We start from the raw sequence: 24,247 nt of genomic DNA, 5'->3' as shown, positions 1-24,247 counted from the left end.
CGGACCCTTGTCCTCTGGTGTATGACTGAGCGACCCAGATAAAAACTGTGGAGGAAACATCTCTACCGCAAAACACAACCAAAACCCAGCAGATGCAACCTCTTTATCAGAGCTGAAACAAGATGCAAGCATGGTGTCAGGTTCAAACACACATGAACATGTAATGCTTGATACAATATATGTAGGTAATAGTGAAATAATCTAAATGAGAGAAATATTTAACTGTGAATGTAAGTCAGAATGCCAAGATAAAAGTTACCTTCTTACCAAAAAAAAAAAAACCAGAAAAAACTTGCTTTACCAAGACCACTTACACTCTCTTACTCTGAAGAAATTATAAAGAATGGGAATGGCGAGGAGACGGTCCTAGTGAAAAAGAAACACACACCACGGTAAGCACAGAGAAGAAAGGAGACTTAAGGCCCTTGAAAGGACATGGTCAACCCCCCAGGCCTGAAATGTCCTGTTTGAATTAACATAGTGGTTTAATTAAAAACTAAGTAGAGAATTCTGTTTAATTTGATTTTCAATTCAAGCTCTGCATCCGCCGTGGCTAGTGGCCAATTTCCGCGTCCCGGCACAGTGTGCAAGGGGCTGCTTTAAAACTGACTGCCCAGGGGAGTCAGTGGGGGCTTGGCGGGGCCGCACGCTAGTCAGGGGCCCACCAGACGCAGCCGCAGTAAAACAGCGCCAGGAGGGCGGCCGAAGGGGAAAGGACGTTTAACTTCACTGCGTTACAAGCTCGTCGTTATGCAAGTCACTGCGCTGAATCTACCAACTAGAAGTGTTTTCTAAGCTGTCCTCAGTGTCCCCTTGGAAGCAGATGTGTCAGACGTAACCAGTGAGCAACGGGCTTTAAAGGATACACACAAGTACACACGCTTGCCAGCAAGCGCGCTGCAGACGTCAGCAGGCCGCTCGCCCCGGCAGAGCAGCAGAGTTCCTGACAGCGAGGCGGCCAGCAGCCCAGATCTGCCCCAGTGCTGTTCGGAACCTGTGCAAGTGCTACCGAGTGGTCTGACCCAACAGGAAGGCACAACGCTGAAAGGCTCAGACATACACTTTACACATTTAGACTTAAATGTAGAACATTAACAATAACCCTTGCAACTTCCAAGTAATTGATTTTAAAACTGAAAAATGTGAGTATTATAAAACAACATGCCACGATTCCCCAACTTTAAAGCTCTCTAAACACTTCTCCCAGGGTCTAGACGTACCTTCTCTTCAGGCAGTTTCAATTCTCCTTCACTACATGCCATTTCAAAATGGGGAAAGTCACCTGGAATCTTAAAGTTGCCAAAGATAACAACAATACGTGAGTAATCAAGAGCTGACTCTGCTGCACTTTGCTGCTTCCTAATGCTCCATCCACGTCACTCGGACGTCCTCCAGAAGACCTACCAGCCAGATGCACCAAGCTCTAGGACCGAGGTGCTGACAGCTGACACAGGCTGAGCTAAACCCGGCCTATGCGCCTGGCCTGAATAATCACCCCTCATTCAATCCTCCAAATTGAACAGTAGGGTCACGATCATGACTACACCCATTGTACAGAAAGAAAACCTGTGGTCTAGCTGACATAACCAGCCCAGGCAGTCTGGCACCAAAGGTAAATTTTCTCACCTTAGTACCTGCACTCTCTCCCCCGGCCCCTCCCCATCAGCACACTAACAGCAGAACCATCCTATCTCGTCTCCTCCGAGCCACGACCTGTCTCCCTCCTTCCTTTGAGAGCGTTAAAAACCAAACACTTGAATCTGGTTTCTACAACTCCTTTCATTCCCCAGCTGCCCAAGTCTACTAAACGGTAACCATCCTGAGCCGTGCCTTCTCCCCCACTTTTTAGCCTCTTTGCTGTGTCTGGGAATTAACTGGAATGGTCACATCGACTACACCCTACAATCACTCAACATGTCAGTCCCCTTTGAGATCATGAAGTGTAGCTGGTGACATTGACAGATTTTGAGGAGACAGAGAGATGCGCTTAGAAAAGGCATTCTTTTAATCTTGTATAAAGAGACTAGAAGTAAAAAATTAGAGGGCAGAACTCCTGTACAGCTGTATGTGCAAAACAGCTTCTCTTACCTTCTTGTGTCCCCCCACCCCCAGGCTGACTCCCTGCTTTGACCGCAGTCTGTAAGGGACACCGGAGAACAGCGACACATGACCAGGGTTAATTCTAGAGGTGGGTGCTAACTCTGCTCCAGATTTGGCCAGGCCCCTTTTCTCGCTGGTTAGTTCACAAGAAGGGAGGAAAATAATCTGAAGGCAAGGGGTGTGTCCACATTGCACACTGCTTTTGAAAATAATCTAACTAGTAAGTAGGTTTTCACAGAACGTGTAACTAAGCAGCATACCTTTGATACCGAACATGAAAATGTATTTAACACTGAGCTTCGCTGGTCATTTCCGCTCGATAAGATCGCACGAGGCAGAGGCAGGGAAGGGCGAACTGCGTATTTATTAAAGCAAACCCCAACACGGCAACTGCAGGGACACACACTGAAGCGCTCGGTTTAGCAGAGCCGGGTGCGTGGCTGAGCCAGCGTGGTGATGTCTCTAAACCAGTCTTGCACTGTGTGGTGCACGTGCTCCCTCCCCTCGTGACGTGCTGAAATTCTGACATGTGTATTTATCTCTAAATTTGCCTAAATAAAAGTGGGTGCAAAAATTCTTATCAAAAATCCTTTGCCGATTCCCTGCTGTCCACCGTCCGGTAGAGACTCAGGCCTCCAGGATGTGACCCTGACGAGCCACCTCTCGTCGTTCTCTGTTCTGCAGCTGAGTACCAGCCGCTCCGTCAGTTCAGCCGGAACCCTGGCCTGTGCTCGGGCCTGGGAGCTCACCCTCGAGTCCCGGCGCAAGAGCAGGCTAACTCCCCCCGGGAAGCCTCCCCGGGCTCCCCAGGCCAAGCTCGGCACCCCTCCCGGCGCGGCTCGCTGCACAGAAGTCCACCCGCCACAGGGGTTCTGTCTGCGTTTCTGACTTCTTCCTCTGCTCATCCCCTGAGTGCAAGTGGTGTCTTTTCATTTCTGTCCCCAGCAAGCTCCTATAATAGCATGACAACTACCACTTAGGAAATGCTTGGTGAAACTCTGTCAAATGAATGAATACTCATCAAAAGTCTCCAAAATTCTACAGAAACTGCTTTCTCAAGTGCTCCGATGAGCTCAGCCTGGCTGTGTGTCATGCTCCCACCCTGCTCTCTGAGAGCTTGGGCTGTCAGCCTGCAGACCGCTGTCCCTTTGCTCTCCCACCGCCTGGCACACCCACTCAGAACCCTTCCCGGCTCCTCCCTCCGCCAGCGTGCCACGATCCCCTCTGCTCCTTCACCTCATTTGTCCTGGCCACGTCACCTGCCTTGTTGGCTTTAGCTGTGCTCTGCACAGTGCTGGCATGCAAAAAGCATGCATGCTTTGGGGAGGTTAGAAGCAACCCCTGGGTCTCAGTCCTGGTTCTGCAATTGTGCATATGTGGTTTTTAGACAATTTAATAACACTTAATATCTTTGGACCTCAGTTTCCTCCTTATAAAAGGAGGGTTTGAACTAAATCCCTTTCAGCAATAAAACTTCCTATAATTATCCAAGAAATTATGAACACACAGCTTTTTAAACGGAAACTATATAATTCTTTCACATTACATGGGTAACTTAAATAGTTTAAAAACACCATTAGAAAAAACAAATATAGGAAAGCCAGTTTTCTCAATGCCGGTTTGACCGCCAAATACAACAAATAATTTAGTGCATGAGACTAAATACGAAACCAACTGTTAGTTCCCAGCAGCAGACTGTTAAAGCATGGAAGAATACATGGAAAACAGAAAAATGAGCCCACTAAAACAACGCACGTGTCACCTCTCAGTGATTCTTCACGGCACCCTTCAATGTACAGATCAAAAACGCGCTATACCTGAGGCTTCAAGTCAGAAGAACTATCGAAATGTTACACCACAACAACTGCATCCCTAAGAAGCACAAGAGGTTACGTGAGAAACCGCAGTAAGGATCACACACAGCTGAAAGCTTCCCGTGCCGCTCTACTTAGCTGGCGTATTACCTGACAAGACGCACGGGCACACCCTCACTCCACGCGTCACCGCGTGAGTATGAATAAGCCTCCTAAAAATTAAAAGGCGAACAATGCCTATAAAACGCAACACTAGAACTCATTTTGTCATGCTCAAAAGTCACCCAAAAAGTCACTGAAATCCATGCAGTATATTCCAAGCTTTTATAGCAAAGAGCTCAGCAAGCTGTAAACAGAAATGCTGTTCCCTTCACTTTAAGTCGTTATGCTCAAGGACAGACAGTTACTAGCATTTGGAACGTCTGGACCGACCGTTTAGGCTGCTCTTGCAGTCTCCTGTTTTGCCCACCTCTGACACTCCCACATTCACCTAACAGCAGTAAGTCACAGTACCCTGGGGATCTGCCTATCCGGGGGAGCATTGTAACATGCCACTCTCCCGAAAACACTGGATGTGAAACACTTTCACAACAAGATACATTTTAAGGTTTTTAGAAGTTCCCGTCATGCTTTACACTAAATGAGACAGCCTAAGAAAGGAGTAATAGCTATTGTATCAGGCTCGTTCATTCAACAAAAGAGTACCCCACCAACTTTGCACCTACTACCAAAGCACTCAAAGGTCAAAAGACGACTTCCTCCCTGTGGACATGTGAAACAACTTAATATGTGACACTATCAGTAGTATTGTAAAAACATTATTAATATTAACAAGAGGTTATTAGTAAACTTTTTACAATCCAGTAAAATGGCTATTGAAGCCTCGTTTTCCTAGCTCAGCAAGACTGATATTTACTTCTTCATTTAGTACATTTAATTCTAAAACACAATTCACTTACCTTTTTTAGGCCAGCAAAACCTTCTGATTCCAGAAAGAAAAAGGCAAAGGGCATCAACACAAATAAACAAAGATTGGAAAAGAGAGAAGCAAGGTTCCACAAACCTGCAGGGCGGAGAACAACGGAAGAAAGATGAGTTAGACACTGACAAGTCCTGCCAAAGAGAATCACAGAGCTAGCCTGTGACACTAGTCAAAGTTCTGTACTTTTTAACAGTGAAAATAAACATAAACTTGGAGAGGGAGGCCTAACAAATGACTTAAACTTAGAAACCAGAAAAATGATTACATATTTCTCCAAACTGTTTATAGCTTTGTAACTTGTACCTATTGGGAAAAGTCAACACAAAAACTAACGATTTTTCCTCAAGCCCTAAAATGCATTCACTAAAGATACGACACATGCAAAGATGCAAAGACACAGCCTCTTCAGACATATTGGCACCTGAATATTCAAATTAGAGCCACTAGCATTTATTGAGCACTTAATAAATGCCAGATACTCTACTGAACATTCTACATGTACAACCTTGTTTAATTTAAGCCTCATAAAAACCCTAAAAGTAATAATTAGCATTTATTGAGCCCTTACGTTGAGCACTATTCTATGTGATTTACAGATTATTACACAAACTCATCTGCTCCTCACGGCAACCCCCGACGCGGCAGAGGCTGGCTACGCAAAACCTGCCGAGGCTGCAGAGCCTACAAGGAGCTGCACTAACTCCGGGGATTTTTTAAAACCACGACATCACAGAAGTTTTAGTAAGCGATTCCAAGTGGGAAAGAAAAAGTAAAAGGGGCAGGCAAGCTCACATCACCTTTTCCCTTTCTGGCACATTCTGCTCTCATGAAATCACAATAAAAAGCAACTTAGATGATAATACTAGATTTTTTAAAAGACAGAACTTCAGGTATGTCACTGGAATAATATTTGACCCAACCTCTCACTCTTTATACGTAAAATAGTCAACTTTAAAACTGATGGCTATAACCTTCATTAAAATTTGTAAGATCAAGAATCAAAGATAAAAATTATGCTAAGCATAAGTTCAATGGACTACATGCAATTATAACCCAATGTTTTTGCAAAGAGGTAACTGCTGTTCTTTCAAAACCCTTATTTACAAAGCTCTCTGTTTCAGGCAAACCTCTGTCCTCACAGCTTCCACTCCAGACCTATGAGACTATACACTGAGCTGTCTGGGAACCAAAGTCAACTAGTTTACAGTTGTGTTGGTTACAAATTAACATACATGTTTCATAAGTGCCCTAAATCCTTTTTGGAACAGCATGGAATACAAACAAATAAAAAGAAAGAATTCAGCACCTGTACAGGTTACCTAAAGAGATTTACTTCCTTTAGTAGGTAGGGTGATATAATTAAAAATCAATTTACAAGTTCCTTACTCAAGAATCTAGATAGAATGAACGAATTTTAGAGTATATATTTACCTTAGCAGGAAATAAAATGTTCTACAAAATGTTTCAGAAAACAATGTCTTAAGAAGAACTTAAATTTGCAATTTTAAAAATAAAAACTGTTCTAAAATACTTTTCCACTTTCCAGTCCTGAAAAAAAAAAATGCTTAAGATCTTAACCCTCTTCTTCATTCACAGGGGTTGTAATTATGGCCAGTTGCTGTACTGTGTTAATAACTAAGAAGAGCACACAGGATGGTGGCCAAACGCACACACTGGAGTTTCAGACAGGCCTGGGCTCAAGCCCCGTCTGCACTTGCACGTGACAGCCCTTCCAAGTCACAGCTTCTTCACCTGTGCAGCGAGGCTGAGCATCACGTCCGCAGGTGGTGCGGAGAACTAGGCGCAATAAGGCATGAACAACAGTCAGCACGCCTGTAACAAAATGAGCACTTTATGATTTTCTGCTTTCAGTAACAGTCGTATGCCCAGAGGCTAACACACAGCGCTAAGTAGTTTCTGTACCAAACTATCCTACTTTCTGAGCACCCACGATCACTTTGCAGAAAATCATGATGTACATAAAAAGTAAAAATACTAATTTGTAGCAAATTTATTGAGTTACAATTGATATAAACTACAAAGTGTACAATTTCATAAAACTGGGCAGTTATGTCACCATAACCAAGATAATGAATGTATCCATCACCCCCACGTTTCCTCATGCCATTTTATAATCACAGCCTCCTGCCACTCCCCACCCCAACCCATACTCCACCCACCAGATTGTGAACCTTAGAAAAGACTGTGTTTTCCAAAACTTTCTAAAAATGGTAATGTGTAGTATGTAACCTTGTTTTTGTCTGGAGTCTGTCCCGTGGCACAATTATTTTGAGATTTTTTTCAACACTGACAGTATCAATAGTCTGTCCCTTTGTATCAGATTCAGTACAGTTACTACACAGCATCCATCCACCTGCAAACTGCTGTCTGGGTTGTGGCTCTCACAACTAAAGCTGTTATATAAACACATACAAGTCTTCGTACGGACACAGGCTTTCGTTTCTCTGTGGGAAGTACGTGGACATGCAATGTCTGGGACAGACAGCAGGTGTACAGTTAACATTTTAAGAAAATGTCAAAATGTTTTCCAAAGTTGAGTGTATAATTTTACATTCCCACCAGCAGGGTTCAAATTTCATCTGCATTTTGACCAAAAAAATGGTATGGGCAGTGTTCTTAGTTTCAGCCATTCCAACAGGTGTACAGTGGTCTCTCACTACTGTTTTAATTTGCGTTTCCCCAATGAATAATGATGTGAACATCTTTTCATGAACTTATTTGCCATCCATCTATATCTTCTCTGCTAAAATGTCTCTTCAAATCTGGTGTCCATTGTCATTGGGTTGTCTGTTTGTGTCCTGAGTTTGGCAAGGTCTTTAAATACTTTGACTACAAGTCCCTTATCTGGTATAGGATTTGCAGACACTTCCTCCCACTCTGTGGACTGTCTCTGCATTCTCTTAACAGTACTTTTCAAAGAACAAAATTCCTTCATGCTGATGAAGTGCAATCGACCAACGTTTTCTTTATGGATCATGCCTTAGCATGCTTGCAGCATAATTGTCTTACCCAAGTTACAGTCGAGCCCAGTGTCAAAGACTTTCTCCTATGTTTCCCTCTGTAAGTGTTACAGTTTAAGGATTTACATTTAGGTCTATGGTCTTTTTGAATCACTTTTTGTATACAGTGCCAGATATGAACTGAAGTTCATTTTTTGCCTACGATTGCTCCAATACCATTTGTTGAAAATAGCCTTTTTCCACCAAATTGCCTTTGCACCTTGGTTAAAAGTAAAATGACAATATGTTATAATGATACATTCCTGGACACTCTGTTCTATTTAGTTGATCTATATGTCTATCTCTGTGCTGTTACCGCAGTCTCAGCTACGAGGGCCTTAAACTCCAAGTTGGGCAGTCAGCGCTCCAATTCTGTTCTCTTTCAAAGCTGTTTCGGCTATTCTAAGTCCTTTGAATTCCTACCTAAATTTTAGACCAGCATTTCAATTTCTACAAAAGAAAAAGCATGCTGGCACTTTGACTGAGACTGTGTTGAATCTAAACATCAACTTGGGGAGAATGGACATCTTAGCAGTACTGTCTTCTATGAACACAGCCTCTCGCTCCATTTATGACAGTACTCTTTAATTTTTCTCAGCAGTGTTTTCTAGTTTACTGCATAGAGGACACATCCCAAAGCATTTCATATTTTTGATTCTACTGTGTAAAAATGGCACTGGTTTTTAAGTCAATTTCCAATTACTCATTGCTAGTATGTAGAAGTGCAGTGGAGTTTTATATATTGGTCTTGTATCCTGCAACCTTGCAAAATCCACTTATTAGTTCTAATAGCTTTTTTATAATAGATTCCATAAAAATTTCTGTATAGACAGTCACATCATCTGTTAACAGAGAGTTTTACTTTTTCCTTTCCAATCTGAATGTTCTTTATTGTTTAAAAATCACCAGAACAATGTTGAATAGAAGTGGTGAGAGAGGACATCCTTGCCTTGTTCTGATCACAAGTAAAAAGCATTCAACCTTTCACTATTAAGTATGATGTTATCTGCAGGGTTTTCAGAGATGCTTTTTATTACGATGAGAAAATCCCCTTTCGTGTCTCATTTGCTGAGAAGATTTTATCAGGAATGAACACTGAGTTCTGTCATATGCTTTTGTTGCATACATTGCGATGACCATACGAATTTTCATTTTCAGTATGTATATATGGTGAATTATATTCATCGATTTTTTTAAGAAGTGATGACGTATTATCCTTTTTATTATTGTTACATTTGATTGGCTAAAATTTTGTTAAAAATGTATGCATCTATGTTCGTGAGGGAGATTGGTCTACAGTTTTCACGTGTGTCTGCATGGTTTTGGTATCAGGGTGATGCTGGTCTCAGAGCTAGGAAGTAGCCCCTCATTCTCAATTTTCTTAAAAAGTCTGTGTAGAGCTGACAGCATTTCTTCTTTACGTGTTTGGTAGAACAATGAAGTCTTGCTGGCCTAGAGTTTTATTTGTGACAATGTCTGTAACATTTCCACAATGCATAAGAGGGTTTCACTGGCTTCTGCCTTTCAAGGAATTTTTCCGTTTCTCTAACCTGTTGAATTTGCTGGCATAAAGGTGCTCAGCATGCGCGCCAGTCAGCCCTTCAGCAGCCGCAGAGTCGGAGTGGCGCCACCGCCCCCAGGCCTGACATTCACGACGGTGCCGTCCCGCGATCTGGCTGACGCCCGTCAGCCTGGCTGACCTCCCCGTGGATGTTCTCCATCATCTGTTTCATTGATGTCTCCTCTCATCTTTTTTCATTTCCCATCTTCTTCTCACTTTGGGATTCACTTGCTCCTTTCTCTAGTTTCTTAAGGTAGAAGCCGTGGGAACTGACTTAAGGACTTCTCTTTTCCTGAACAGTTACCTTTGTGCTACAAATTTTGAGATGTTTTATTTTCATTTTTCTTTCCTTTCAAAGTATGCGGATTTCCCTTTCGGCTTGCTCCTTGACCTGGGAGCTACTGTCAAGTGCTATTTAGTGGCCACTTACTTGAGGGGTTTTCTCGATACGGTGCTGCTGCTGATTCCCTGCTCCATCGCATTGTCATCAGAGAGCGTGTCACACAGGACAAAGTGCTGAGGCCTGTCTTACGGCACAGAATACGGTCCTCTTGGTAAATACTCCCCGAATACTTGAAAGGAATGCGTATTCCACTACTGATGGGCAGCGTGTTCCGTAAATGCAAACAGGCCAAGTTAGTTAAGTGTTACTCAAGTCTTCAATTTCAAGTATTTGAAAGTATCCACGCCTTGAGTTTTTCCTGGCTACTTGATCCATCAATTATTGAAAAGAGGATATTGGTATATCTGAATATAATCGTGATTTTTTACTATTAATCCTTTAATTTCCACAAGTTTTGCTTCGTGTACTTAATAGCTATTTAATAAATATCTTTAAGTAGACAGGTAGATGATAGGTAGACAAAGTTTACTACTGTGTCACTTTGACAAGTGGACCCCTTCATCATTATGAAGCAATCTTCCTAACCCTGGGATGTTCCTTAACCGTCTCTGATAATAGCACACCTACTTCGTCCCCCTTCTTACTGGAATTAGCATGGCATCGCTCCAGCGTTCACCCGCACACTAGCCACTCCTGGAGTTCTTCACTCCGTTTTACAGATCCAGACGTCTACCTGCCACCAGTCTCCCCTCAGTGTAGGTGTGTGGTGATGACTTTTCGCCTTTTGTACATCTGACACGGTCCTGACTGCAACTTTGATTTGGAAAAGTGTTTTCACTGGATATAGAACTAAGCTGGCGGGGCTTTCTTCTTTCGGTACTTTCAAGACGTTGCTACCCTGCCATCTGTCTTGCATGCTTTTCCCATAAGAAGTAAACTATGAGTTTCATCATTGCTCCTTTGTACTTTACATCTTTTTCTCTGAACGCTTTTAAGATTTTCTCCTTATCACTGATTTTGACCAACTTGATGTGTCTTGGCAGGTTTCTTGTACCTAAAGCTAGTTGAGCTTCTTGGATAAGTGAGTTTACAGTTTTCATCTAATCTTGAAATCTTTCTGCCATTAATTTTTCAAATATTTTTCTTAATCTTCCCTCCTTCAAGAACATGAGTTACACCACTGATGACCTGATCAGTTTTTCAGCCATTTTCTTCTCTGTGTGCTTCTTTCTCAGTTTTCGGCTGCTATGTCTTATCTCTTCTGCAACATCCAGTCTGCTTTTGGAATCCCATCCAATGTATTTTCATTTCAAATACTACAGCTCTCATCTCTAGAAGTTTATTTGGTTCTTGTTCGTATCTTCTATGTCTCAATATGTTCAACCTTTCCTCTAGCTTCTGGAATATGTGAATTGGAGCTACAAGAAATGTTCCGATGGCCGTGTCTAATTCCGAATCACGTCAACTGTGAGTCAGTTTTGCCTGATTTTCCCCCTCATTATGGGCTGTACTTTCCTGCTCTGTACTCAGCTGCAGACTCAAGGTAGGGAGAGTGAGCCCCAAAGACACCCACACTTTAACCCCTGGAATCGTCCCACAGCACATCAGTGAGTGTTCTAGGGCTGCCCCAACAAAGCACCACAGACAGAAACCTCCTGTCTCACAGCTGTGGAGGCTCGAAGTCCGAAAGCAAAGGCCAGCAGCAGCACTGCCCTGCTGGAGGTTCTGGGGAAGAGCCCCTCCACGCCGCTCTGCCGGCTGCCTGTGGTGTCGGGCTCTCCTGGGCTTGCAGGCGCAACACTCCCACCTCTGCCTTGGTCTTCACATGGCCTTCTCCCCACTGTGTCCAGCTCAGCTCTGCCTCCGTACAAGGAGGAGCTACTGGATTAGGCTCACCCTAATCTATTACAATCTTATTTCACTAACGACATCTGCAAAGACATCATTTCCAAATAAGGTCATGTCCTGACATTCTAGGGGGACACAAATTTGGGGAAAACACTATTCACCAAATACACACGGCAAAAAAGGATGTTGCAGATATAATGAAGGCTAAGGACTTTAATAAAGCAACGCAGGGAGACCATCTTGGATTAGCCAGGTGGGCACAACTGAACCAAATGAGCCTTTAAACGCAGAGAATTCTCTCTCAGTCAGAGAAGCAGCAGAAGAGTAAGTCAGGGAGGAAGTTGACACAACTTTGCTGGATGGGGTCACATGGAAAAAGAAAAGAGAGAGGCAGCCTCTGGGGCAAAGATGGCACCTGGATAACAGCTAGCAAGGAAATGAGGGCCTCAGTCCTACAAGCACAGAGAACCAGATTCAGCCAAAAACCCGAATGAACTTTGAAGCAAATTCTTCCCACAGAGCCTCCAATAAGGAATACAACTCTGTGAAAACCTTAATTTCAGCCAGTGAGACCCTAAGCTGAGGGCCTTTTTTTTTTGTCTGGTTGGCAAAAAGAGTGTCACTTTAATAAGATTTTCCTAAAGGAAATGTTTAAACTGAGAATATGACAGCCTAGAAAGTCTATCCATCTCTGTAAAACAAAATGCTTAATTGAGCTTATGACCAGTTTGGAGACACTACAACAGAACTAACACTTACACATTTGTTTATATTTATGTACACACAAGTCTTAAGACACCAAAACATCTTTCGAATACAGAAGGGTCTTAACAAATCCAACTTCAATAAAATATTGCATGCATTTCTTGTACTTAGTGCACAACACAGTATCCACACTCTTCATAATTTTAAAGACTTCCTCAGTCCAGGCAGTGGGTGCCCAAGTGAGCGGTACCTCATGTCGGACCAGCCTGGGTTTGCGTCTGTCAGCTACAGGTGACCCAGAAAAGGGACTTCAACTGCACTGTCCTATTTTCTCGTGTATAAAATGGGCTGTAATAGACCTTACAGAGCTCTCATGAAGAACATAAGAGAAATTACATACCAAAATGGTAAACCAATGTCAGTGCCTCTCCCTGCCCTGTCTCAACATAATGCAAATGGTCCAAAAACCTGAAAAACTCTAACGTACATCAACTAGACCAGATAAAGACAAGGAAGTGCTATGAATTACAGCTAAAATTAGCTCTCAACCCTTTCCTTAGAGAATGATTCGCACTAATTACACCAAAACAAGCTTACACAACACTCTATATACTTATATGATATTTAAAAATCTGTGAAAACAACAATGACAAAAATAGGCACAGAAAATAAATTGCAAAGAAATACACCGAAGTGCTGACAAGTGAGTGCAGCAGAATGGTGGGTGGTTGTTTTCCTCCCCACGGCTGCACAGTCTAAGTTCTCTATAAGGAGCACGTAAAGGCCCTTACGCATCATGAAACATACACTTAAATGCTTCTGTGAAACCCAAAGCCCTTCACACCCCGACAGCCTGTAACTTCCCCACAAAGTGCACAAGAAGCACGGAGAACACGAAGCTGACCTGAGACGGAGCCGTAGGCTGGGCCCTCGGCAGCCGCAGCGCGGCCTGTCTACCCGCCAGCCTCACGAAGCTCGATTCCAATCCCAGCCTCAGCAAAACAAGTTACCGTGTAGCAGGGGCTCCAAGACTGCCCTCAGAGAGCTGCAACCACTAACAAAAAACCCTGAAAGCTCAGAGTCCACGATACTTTAATAATGGAGGACATTTTTACTTAGTTTTTATAATTTAAAATGATCAGCTATCACCCAGAGCAGAAAGGAGACTTTATTACTGCTGCTGATCTCTAAATATACGAACTTCCAGAATTTCTCTTTCTGATCATGTTTCCCTTTCATGCAGTGAAAAATACAAATTCAAATTCTTCTCTGGAAGTCAAAAGTTGAAAAATGAAAGTCTGCCTTAGGCAAAAAGATCACTAATCAGTAAAAGAACCTATTCTGACTAACCATTACACTTAAAATGAAGATAGTTATGAAAAAGGCTAAAGAAAGAAATCTGTATCAACAGATACTGACAAGCAGCAACATCTGCTGAACAAAGATACTAAGCAACTCATTTAGTTTTGTAGTGAGGTTAGATAACTTCTTTTGTGTACTGAACTTTACACATAATATATATAATTTAAAACAATTTTTATTTCCCCCCACTCCCCCTTTTCCAGGAGATTCAACATTACCGCTGATGGTTTTAACAACCACAATTGCAGAAAGAGATGTAACTTCCACCGTACTTATATTTGCCAGAAAAATTCACTTAACACAAGGAATTTGAGAGTTGATGATAATATGCTACCTAGCAGTATAGTCATCTATGTAAATAGCCAGCTTTTGTTCAAAGTCTAAATAATTAAATGCAAAAAATTAGATTATTAACCAGAATAAATGTGAAAGCTTCAGACTCAGCTTAGGTTAATTTAATTATTAAATTTGCAACATGTGAGAAAGTTAAAGTTATTATGAGAAGAACAGTTAATATATAGAAAAATAACATAGCTACTATATAATCCTAAGTTGTCATTCTATTTTTGGCAACTGTGTGAAACTCAGTAAGTCTCCAGCATTTTATAAACACACATCAGACGTACACCCATAAATACCCCTTAAGAATATTCTGTAATTTTGATAAAACATTCTTAAATTAAAAATTAGAGCTAATACACATAACATACTACCACCACCTTTACTGTACTACATATTATCACATATTAATTTGTAAACCAAAAAGAAATCTGAGCTAAATTTCTCTACTTCAGAAAGCTAAAATTCTATGTTCTGATGCAGCAGTAGAAACCTAAAACTTCAGAAACCTTATAATTTATCAAAATCAGTATCAGTGACAACCTTTTTGGAAATATATTCAATGCCTATCCCCAAAAGAGGTATCTAAACGTAAATAAAGATTATTTAATAATCCCAGAATACTTAGTTTAAAACCCAACCAAACTGAACTGCCAAATCACTATAGGAAGCATTAACTTCTAGCTCCATCTGCTGGAGTCACAAAATATTTCAAGACAGTATACAATACTATGAAACAATCTATCCTTTTACCTCATAGACAAAAAACTTCATGAATGTAAATAAGAAGATTAATCCAAGTTCAGCCATATTTAATAATTTCCAAAATGACAAAACTAAGTTAAGACCAATATTTTACTGGAACCGAGGAACTAATTGAATTGTCAAAGAGTGACATACAATTTAAAAATTCTACAAAGAAAGCGTGAGCTTTAAAGGAAAGACTACCAGTTGGCTTTTGAATAGTGTTGTGAGAACCTCAGAACTAAAATAGCTTTTGCTTATGCATTCAGAAGGAAAACAGAACAAAAAGAACAATTTTAGCAATAAGCTGTGGAACTTTTTACCTTAATGTATAACTTTTTCTTATAACAAAAAGCAATACATATCTACTGTGGAAATATTATACAATGCAAATATTTTTAAAATTTTATAAATATAAATTTTTCTATATCATAAAATCCTACCACCCAGAGAAAAATATTTTTTTCAGTATCTTTCTTTATCAACAAATACTCATCTACAACATCATCTGTAGGGGCCAAAAAGCACTCCACTGTTTGGATCTACTGAAATTTAACTAAGTAAATTTCCTACTAAGATTGTTTTTTATTTTTACTGGTATAAACAATACCTCAATAGGTAGCCAGTAACTATAGTGATGTACATTATAATAAATGACTGAACTATTGAGACCAATTAACTAGAAATTGTTAATTTAACTAACAATGATACCTTAAAATCAGTAAGGACTGACTTCTGATTTAATTTTTATAAATAAGTAAATATAACACTTGCTTTGCTTTTTTAAAGCTTGATTGCTTACAGTCTAAAAGTGAATTTTTTGACCTTCTGTGGGACTTGAAAACGAAACAAAGATGGATTCTGTATTGTTTCTTCATGACGTCCAAAACAGCATACTGGCCATTCTTGTTGACAAACCAAAATAAAGCACACACACCTTGTAAAGCTGAGTCAGCTTCACCGTGCTTGTCTTTTAACAGGCTGAATCTCAAGGTGAGCAGTCATTTTATAAATGTGTGCCTCTGTCTGGTCATAAGTGAGTATGGACAGCTTCGCAAAAAGTGGGCCTCGCTGAGAGAAAATACCTCAAAAACTGAAGAATTATTTCCTCATTTTATTTAAGGCTATACCTTAACTCCACCTTTATCTAGTTCCAGAACATACTCACCACTCAGAAAGGACAATCCATTAAAGCAGCTGAGTCACTGTTTTTTAATTTATGGAACTGAAGAGTTTCGTATTTTTCTACTAATTTTTAAGAGTATACAAGATACCTAGAGTGAATGAAATATTTTCTTTCTTCTGTGCATTTTTTACCCTTTTCCTATTTTATTATAATAATAAAAATAACCACAATACAAGTGTTAGCTATCATTTTAATTTGTACCATCCTATAGTAAACTAACTGCTGGCAGGTTGTGGCCCACACCAAGCGGATGATGGTACGCTTCTCACGGCAGCCAGCTGACAAGTGACAAAGACCCCCGGCTAAAACTGTCAGTGACCAGAGGATTACCACCCTGCCTCACTCGGGCTCCAATATCATTTCTGTATATCACATTTTTCAAGAAAATGTTTTACTCATCTTCTCATTGTTGACAGAGACACATCTTGCTATAAGATACAGAGATTTAGAACTAAGTTCAGTATTTTGTTTATTTATGTCACTAAATTCTGGCCCAGAGAAGTGAAGTGGCATTCCAAGGTAACACAGGTAACACACAACATTTCACACACACGTCCAGGGGGCACCGCCAAGATGGCAGAGTAGCAGGAAGCAGCGTTCACCCTCTCCCATGAATACAACAGAAACACATCTACACGCCTAACAAGTCACACAGAATACCTACTGCACTTTGGCAGAACATCTCTTACATCGGAAGTACAAGGAGAATCCTCACAAAACCAATGAACAACAAGTTTATACTGTATAGCACAGGGAACTATATTCAGTATCCTGTAGTTACCTATAATTTAAAAAATATAAAAACGAATATATTTATGTATATGTATGACTGAAACATTATGCTGTACACCAGACATTGACACATTGTAAACTGACTATACTTCAGTATCAAAAAGTTAAAAAAAAAACAGACACAAGTCCAAAATCCAAACACTGTATTTAAGCCAAACTAAATATGTTTACACATCCCAAAGCATTGTCAACACATATTTTAGCCTCTAATCCTCATGCGACTTACACATTAAAGGCACAATCATTCCATATTGACAATTTTTTAGGATAAGCCATTAAATTTCTATTCAAATTAAGTCCATTTTTACCAAAGTATTTCTAACGAAACAATTAATAACTTCTATTCATCCAGACAGTGAATCTTTAATGAGCATCTTCAGTGTGCAGGAAGTGGGACAGGCACTCTGGGGAGATTACGAGAATCTGAGACAAGTTCTGAGTCCTCAAAGAATTTAGCATCAATTCACAAAACATTTAACAAAAAAATGACAATAATTCCAGAAAATCCCATAAATGTCACAAGATGGTAAATGGTTAACAAACGAAAAAGGAAGTTATAACTGCACTAGGATAAAAGAAATGATCAGACTTTGCAGGGACTGTTAAATACTGGCTCCTAACTAACACTAATTCCAGGAGACCCAAAACATCACTGAGGTCCACATGACAGAGCAGGGGCTTGTGGAGGTCAGGTGGCCGGGAGAGTTTCAGCTCCAGTCCCACACGTCTCATGGGGCAGTCCCTGAACCTGTTCTCTGGTTATTTCCCCAGGTCCAGAACGCATAATTGGGATGTACAGCCTCAAAAGCAGGCAGAATCCCCACACTGGCGCCCTGACCTGTGGATTAAGGGCTATTCCAGTGAGAAAGGCCAAGCAGAAGCCACTGGAACGGCCTCTCACTAGGAACAACAGTAAACAAAAAGCAGCCCCACATTCCTGAAGGTAGTGCGGGGATTAGCGCAGCCAAGCACTGGAAAGAGGAGGGGGTGGTGACTCCCACATCCCCAAGAAAGACGGGTCTTGGAGAACGACAGTGGCCGCTGTAAGCCTAACCAGATGGTGGCTCTAACTGCAGCTGCCGCAGCAGGTATGGTTTCACCACCTCCCTCCCTGTCCACAAGGCCCACCAGAAGCAGTCTGCTTTCAGCTGGCAAAGCAAACAACACACCTTCACTGTCCTAGCTCAGGGCACACCACCCCTCCCGACCTATGGCACGGTTTTCTCTGCAGGGATCTGGACCACCATTCCCTTCCAGGAGACCGCGTGGCATTCCCCTGCGTTGACGGCATTATGCTAACCAGACCCGGTGAGTAGGAAGTAGCAACTGCTCTAGACTTATCGCTAAGACATTTTCATGGCAGGGTGGAAAATAAATCCAACAAAAGTCCAGGAGTCTTCTACTTCAGGGAAATTTCTAGGGGTCCAGTGGGGTGGGCCAAGCCAAGATACCCTTCTAAGGACTACTGCATCTGGTCTCTCCTACAAGCAAAAGAAAGGCCCAGTACTTAGTGGCTTCTCTGGACCTTGAGGTAACGTATTCCTCACCTGAGGTGTTACTCTGGTCTATTTCCTGAGTGACCCAAAAAGCTGCTGGTTTTGAGTGGGGCCCAGACGAGAGAAGGCTCGGCACCAGGTCCAGGCTGCTCTGACCTCAGCCCAATGACCCAGCAGCAGGTGCAAAGGGCCTGAAGTGCCAGCAGCGGACAGGGGTGCTGTCTGGAGCCATCGGCAGCCCCACAGGTGAGTCACAGCCCAGGCCCTTGGGATTTAGTGCAAAACCCTGCCATCCTCTGCAGGTAACTGCCTTCCTTCTGAGAAACAGCCACTGGTTTGCTGTCAGGCCTTAGTGGAGACTGAATACTTGACCACCAAGTTACCATGCGACCCGAGCTGTCCATCATGAACTAGGTGTTATGTTGACCTGACCCACCAAGCCATGACAGTGGGCATGCACAGCGACCCTCCAGCATCAGGCGGAAGTGGTGCACACGCGACCAGGCCGGAGCAGGTGCTGGCAGCACAAGTGAGCCTCATGAAGTGGCTGAGACGCCCATGGCCCTGCTGCCACTCTGCCTTCTCTCCTCTGCCTGCACCTGCGGCGTCCAGGGGAGTTCTGACCATCTGGTGGAGGGACAGGAGACACCACCTGGGTCACAGATGGATCTGCTCGATGGGCAGACACCGCCCCCAGGTGGACAGCTGCAGCGCCACGGCCCCTCCCTGCAACATCTCCAAAGGACACTGAAGCGAAATCCTCCCAGTGCACCTGACAGATCACTCTGCTTGGAAGGGAAAGTGGCCAGACATGCGGTTATACACTCACCAGCTGTGACCAATGGTTTGGCTGGGTGGTCAGGGACTTGGAAGAAACATGACTGGAAAACTGGTTAACAAGGACATTTGGAGACAAGGTGTGCAGACAGACTACTCTCAATGGGAAAAAATGTGAAGATATTTGTATCCCATGTGACTGCTAACTAAAGGGGAACCTCAGGAGAGGAGGATTTAGTATTAAAGTGGATAAAATGAATTTATCCTCTCTCTCCCATGGCCCCTGTAATCACCCAACGGGCTCATGAGAAAATGGCAGCAGGGATGGAGGTTACGTGTAGGATCAACAACGCAGACTCACAGTCACTAAAGCGGACCTGTCTACTGCCACCACCGAGGGCTTCAAACTCAGGCTGGAACTGTACCATGGGCTCTCCTGGGCCTCCTCTATGACAGCTGGTCCCATGAACAGCTATCATCTTCTAAAAGCAAAGAAGCAAGGTATCTAGGGTTGACGAATCTCCAGCCCCAAGACCATCCAAGGAAATGAACATTCCCTGGGACGTCATCCGCAAACTCAAACCAAACTATGAACTCAGAAGAGAAAGATAAACATGAAGCTCTATGAAATACATCACATGCAGCAAAGGATACGGATCTACCAAAAAATCAGAAGCAGAAACAAAGTCAGGGGTCATAAAGCCCTCAAGAACAATCTCCAGAGCTGACAGCTTAGGTTCCTAAGACCTATTTCTGAGAATACATCTCAAAGTGATGATATAATTTAGAAGGCTCTTCCTCCAGGTCCCCAACTTACAGCTGATGAGATTCACTGGAGGTTAAAGCTATTATTTATCATATAGTCTATCTACTCACTGAACACATTTACTGGGCTACCACTATGCGGGAAGCACTGTCCTAGACCCCGAATTGTAACAAAATACCATACCTGAGCTTATACACCTTACACTATAATAAGAAAAACGACAATACAAACGAATACATAGTATCTAGCATTAAATACACAGTATGTTATATATCGGTAGCCCTTACTTATAAACAGTCTAAAAACAGAATAAAGGAAATAGCCCTGATTTAGAGTATTTGAAGGTCATTAAGGATATCATGAAACTTCTATTTAGTAAAGCTGGAAACAAAGGCCAGTACACTTATAATACCGGTTAGCCTGGCCTGAGACCACCTGCACTCCAGTGCAAATGCAAACACATATGCACCACAGGAGGACACCCCTGCAGAAAGCTGGGGCCAGAGGGGACAGCGCCAAACAGTCTCTGACAAACACTTCAAACAACACATGCAAAAAACACCTGTAAATTATGTATCATCTAAGTGTTGGATAATAACAAACAGCACTGTCATCTAAAAATAATTCATCAGAAAAATGATTGATAAATGTATTTTTCAACTGACCACTGATAAATACAACTCTCATTTACTTTCCGGGTTGTCTCAGGCCTTTCATAATAATTTTTCAGTAGATGACTGACTTTCTGTGTCAATTTAAGTAAAGACCTTAGTTTGCTTGAGTTTTTCAATTGCTAAGCAACAAAAAAGGAATAATTTCTCTTTATTCATTTAATAATTAGTCCTAACTTTACCAAATTCTTTGGTCTTCAGAGTATCAATGACTCCATTTGTTTCCAGTTTCAAGCGTGACAGAAACCACAAGCCCAGTGTAAAGTATGTGACAGACTAAATGTTAAAATTCTTCAGGTCAAGAAACAGAATAAGCAGTATTAAAGGACATTGGGAAGGATATGTTTGCAATTAACCTGATAAAGAGCTAATTACTTAAAAACACTGCAAAAATGGGCAAAGGAAATACAAGGCAACTTACTAAAAAGACAAATACAAATGACCTATAAATATGTTTTGTAAATGTCCACCCTCAAGAATAATTTAAAAAATGTACATTTTAAAAAGGAAATTTCTCACCTATTGAATTGGTAGGTTTTTTTTAACTAACACCCAAAATTGGTGAAGATTCATTTTGGAAATAGAAACTCACATACTACATGAAATGAAACTGCTAGTAAAATTCAGACGTTTTTTCTGAGGAATAATTGGGAAATAATCTTTTCAAAGCCTTTAAATAAAGTATGCTTACTGGCAAAGTAAACTGCAGAAATTTGTCCTAAAGATGAATATTTATTTATAAAGATGTGCAAGGTAGCTTTGCTAATTAAAGAACTGAAAATGCTTCAGGATTATAATGGCTCTATATAGCACAGAGAAATACTTCCTGCCATGGAAACCTCCCCACTATACACTGCTGAGTGCAGACACAAATCACCCGTGAGTATACCAGGGTCCCACCTCACTATTTAACTGGTGGTATGTTCACAAACGCACACACACCACTGAAAGGCTGCAGGCCACAGTGTCCATAGGAGCTCCCTGGGTTGTAGGACTGTGGGTAACATTAATTTTCCTCACTACAAATCTTGTATTCCAAATTTTCTCTAACAAATATGCATTTCTTTAAACACACACATGGGGTGAGAGAAAAGGTAGTTAACTGTAGAAACTCCAGATGGATTAAATACTTAACTAAATAAAACCATTTTTTAAACAACAAGAGAAAAAAAAGGAATATTTGTTCCATCTCAGGAAGGGAAAGAGCTTCTAAACACAAAAACAATTAGAGAAACCAAAGGAAGAAAAAGACTGGACAACATAAAAATGCAAAATTCTGTAATTAACATCAAACTGACATTGTAAATCGACTACACTTCAATAAAAAACACGGATTTTTAAAAATTCTGTAATCAAAAAAGCAAAATTAAAAAGTAAAATAACAACTAGAAAAATACATTTCCAAAAATCTGATAGAGCTGGTGTTTCACACTTAAGGAGATCACATAATTCAACATGAAAAAAAAAGAAGCAAAAGATAATAAAACATATTAAAAAGTTGTATATCAGAGCTTTTTATGTACCTTATAAATTAAAATTAAAATTAAAATTAAAATGTCCTATCTCACCAAAAATTCCAGAAAATGACAGAGCCAAGACTGGAATTCAGGTCATTTTGCTTCAAAGCAACAGACCACGTTGTCAAAATAAGTAAGTCATCACTGTTTTAAACCACATTAACTTCAAAGATGGTGCTTCATTTTAGTTTCCCCCTCCTATCATACATTTTGAAATGACTGAAGAAACTAACAGCAAATAAATAAAATAGAAACTATGGTGGGGTTTTTTGCAGGTCCTAAATGGAGGTTGAATTCTTCTGACATATTCACATAAACCAAAATTCTCATGCTAAATGTTTAAATGAAAATGCATTTATCAAAATCACAATACATATAAAAACTTTCTTGTAGAAGTCTTTTAAAACCAAGAATAGGAATACTTAGTAAAATCTGGTCTTGTGATTAGATTAAGAACTCAAATGGTTTACTGGAGGAAGATGCAAATTATGAAGGAAACTAAGAAAAGGAAACTTTTCAAATACAGTACAGTAAAAAACTAAAACATTAATTGAGATTATATTAAGCAATATATACTAACCATGAATCAGGGAGCCGTTTAGCCACTGAATATAGTAGTTCTGAGGAAAAGCAAGCAGGATTTCATTGCTGATTATTGAGAAGGGCAAAAGCAAAACAGCCCCAGCCGAAACTGCTAGAGTGAACGTGCTCAGAAACAACCTGGAAGAGAAGAGAGTCATGGTCACCAGCGATCGGAAACAGCAAGGACTGTGGGAGCAACTCAAAGAGTAGACTCCAAGCTCTCACATGTTTAAATCCAAAAAGAATTTCGTATGCACTAATTAACAACTTTGGCAATATAGGCTAACAGCAATGCAACAACTGTTTCAGGTGAAAAAAATACTAGGAAAACAGGATGAGAAACAAATTAATTTAAAATGATTATTTCAGGAAGAAAAAACTTACAAAACCATTGGTGTACTACCTCTTAAAATGGGTAAATGTTAAATAAATTATACTAGTAAACTGCAGGGAACTATTCAACAGAATTATATTTTAAACAACATTTTTAAAACAATTTTGCCGTTTTTAAAAATAATATCTAGCATTTACTAATATGGAAACATGTCTAAAAGAAATTAAGCCCCCCCAAAATGAAGAAAAGCATGGACAAAAAATATAAAACATACTCTCCCCTTGCACCCTCCCCCCAAAAATGCATATTTACACACAGGAAAATAGAGGTACATAAAAAAATCTAGCATCATATGTAATAACCCAAAGGAGAGGGAGATTATATAGGGGTTTTCTTTCTCAGTTGTGTGTCTGAAATGTTTAAAATTTTATATAAATTTTTTAAAGGTTTTTCAAAAGACTAAAATAGCAAAGTAAAAGAGAACTTCACCAACAACAGAGATGAAACTTTAATACCCATTCCATATATTTAATGTAGAAAGAATATGAAAATACATGTAAGAAAATACAAGAAAAAAAAGAATACTGAACACTCAAAACGCACATCTAACAGAGTAACTGTGAAGCCAGTGCCACCTTGTGGCCACCAACAGAAGTGTTTTCCTACTTAACAGCCAAAAATAACCATGAAACCTCTGTACAGTATATCACAGATAAACTTTTTAACGTAGACCACACGATAAACACCAAAAACACAATTCAGTTCAGACAGAGGCGAAGTCCCACAAGCTGGATTTGCTGAATGGACAACACATTTCCCGAGAAAAACACCTTCGTCTCGGGCCCACTGCCAGCTCCAGTATGCACCCACCAGCAACCTCAAGCGACCATTTCTGCCCTCACAAGTCACGTGAGGAAGGCATCCTCATCGCTACCATTCCTTCCTTCTTCCAACACTGAAATTAAGATCAAATACACCATCGCCCCCCAGGCCCTGCGCAGCTGTCCCAACTCGCCCGCCCAGGCTCCTCTCGCCGCGACGGCTCCCCGCTACAGTTAGGCTCGCCTAACCTCCTTGCGCCCCAGGTGGGCGTTACGGCCCCGTGCCCCCAGCCCGGCGGCTCTCTCCCTGGGGTGTCACGTGCGCCATCTGCCCCGGGAAGCACTCCTCAGCGTCTCCCTTCTCTCTCCTCTCCGTGAAGTCAGTCCCTCTCCTCCTGGCTCTCATGACACTGACCAAACACCCAGCAGTGAAGGCCAACCATGGCTCCCAAATCTAAAACCTGGATCTGTGTGTAATCGGACCAAG

General features: G+C 41.2%; 1 protein-coding gene across 11 annotated transcripts in view; it reads right to left on the bottom strand.

Moving 5' to 3' along the window:
- The window catches only part of LMBR1 (limb development membrane protein 1), a 120,570-nt gene that overhangs the window by 72,156 nt on the left and 24,167 nt on the right, over positions 1 to 24,247 (bottom strand). For 10 of the 11 annotated variants that reach the window (XR_012074105.1, XM_072964071.1, XM_072964065.1 and 7 more), the window contains 2 exons: positions 22,604 to 22,743; positions 4,874 to 4,977 (listed from right to left, as the gene is read on the bottom strand). Coding sequence is in view for 10 of the 11 variants with exons in the window: in XM_072964071.1 (XP_072820172.1) it covers positions 4,874 to 4,977; positions 22,604 to 22,743 (244 nt within the window). In the remaining variant the exon portion in view is untranslated. Of the gene's footprint in view, positions 1 to 4,873; positions 4,978 to 22,603; positions 22,744 to 24,247 lie in introns of those variants that run through there. The other variant, XM_072964069.1, reaches the window with a different exon arrangement.

This window comes from Vicugna pacos, chromosome 7 (assembly GCF_048564905.1).
Source record: "Vicugna pacos chromosome 7, VicPac4, whole genome shotgun sequence".
NCBI lineage: Eukaryota > Metazoa > Chordata > Mammalia > Artiodactyla > Camelidae > Vicugna > Vicugna pacos.
This window is presented reverse-complemented; position numbering and strand designations above follow the sequence as displayed.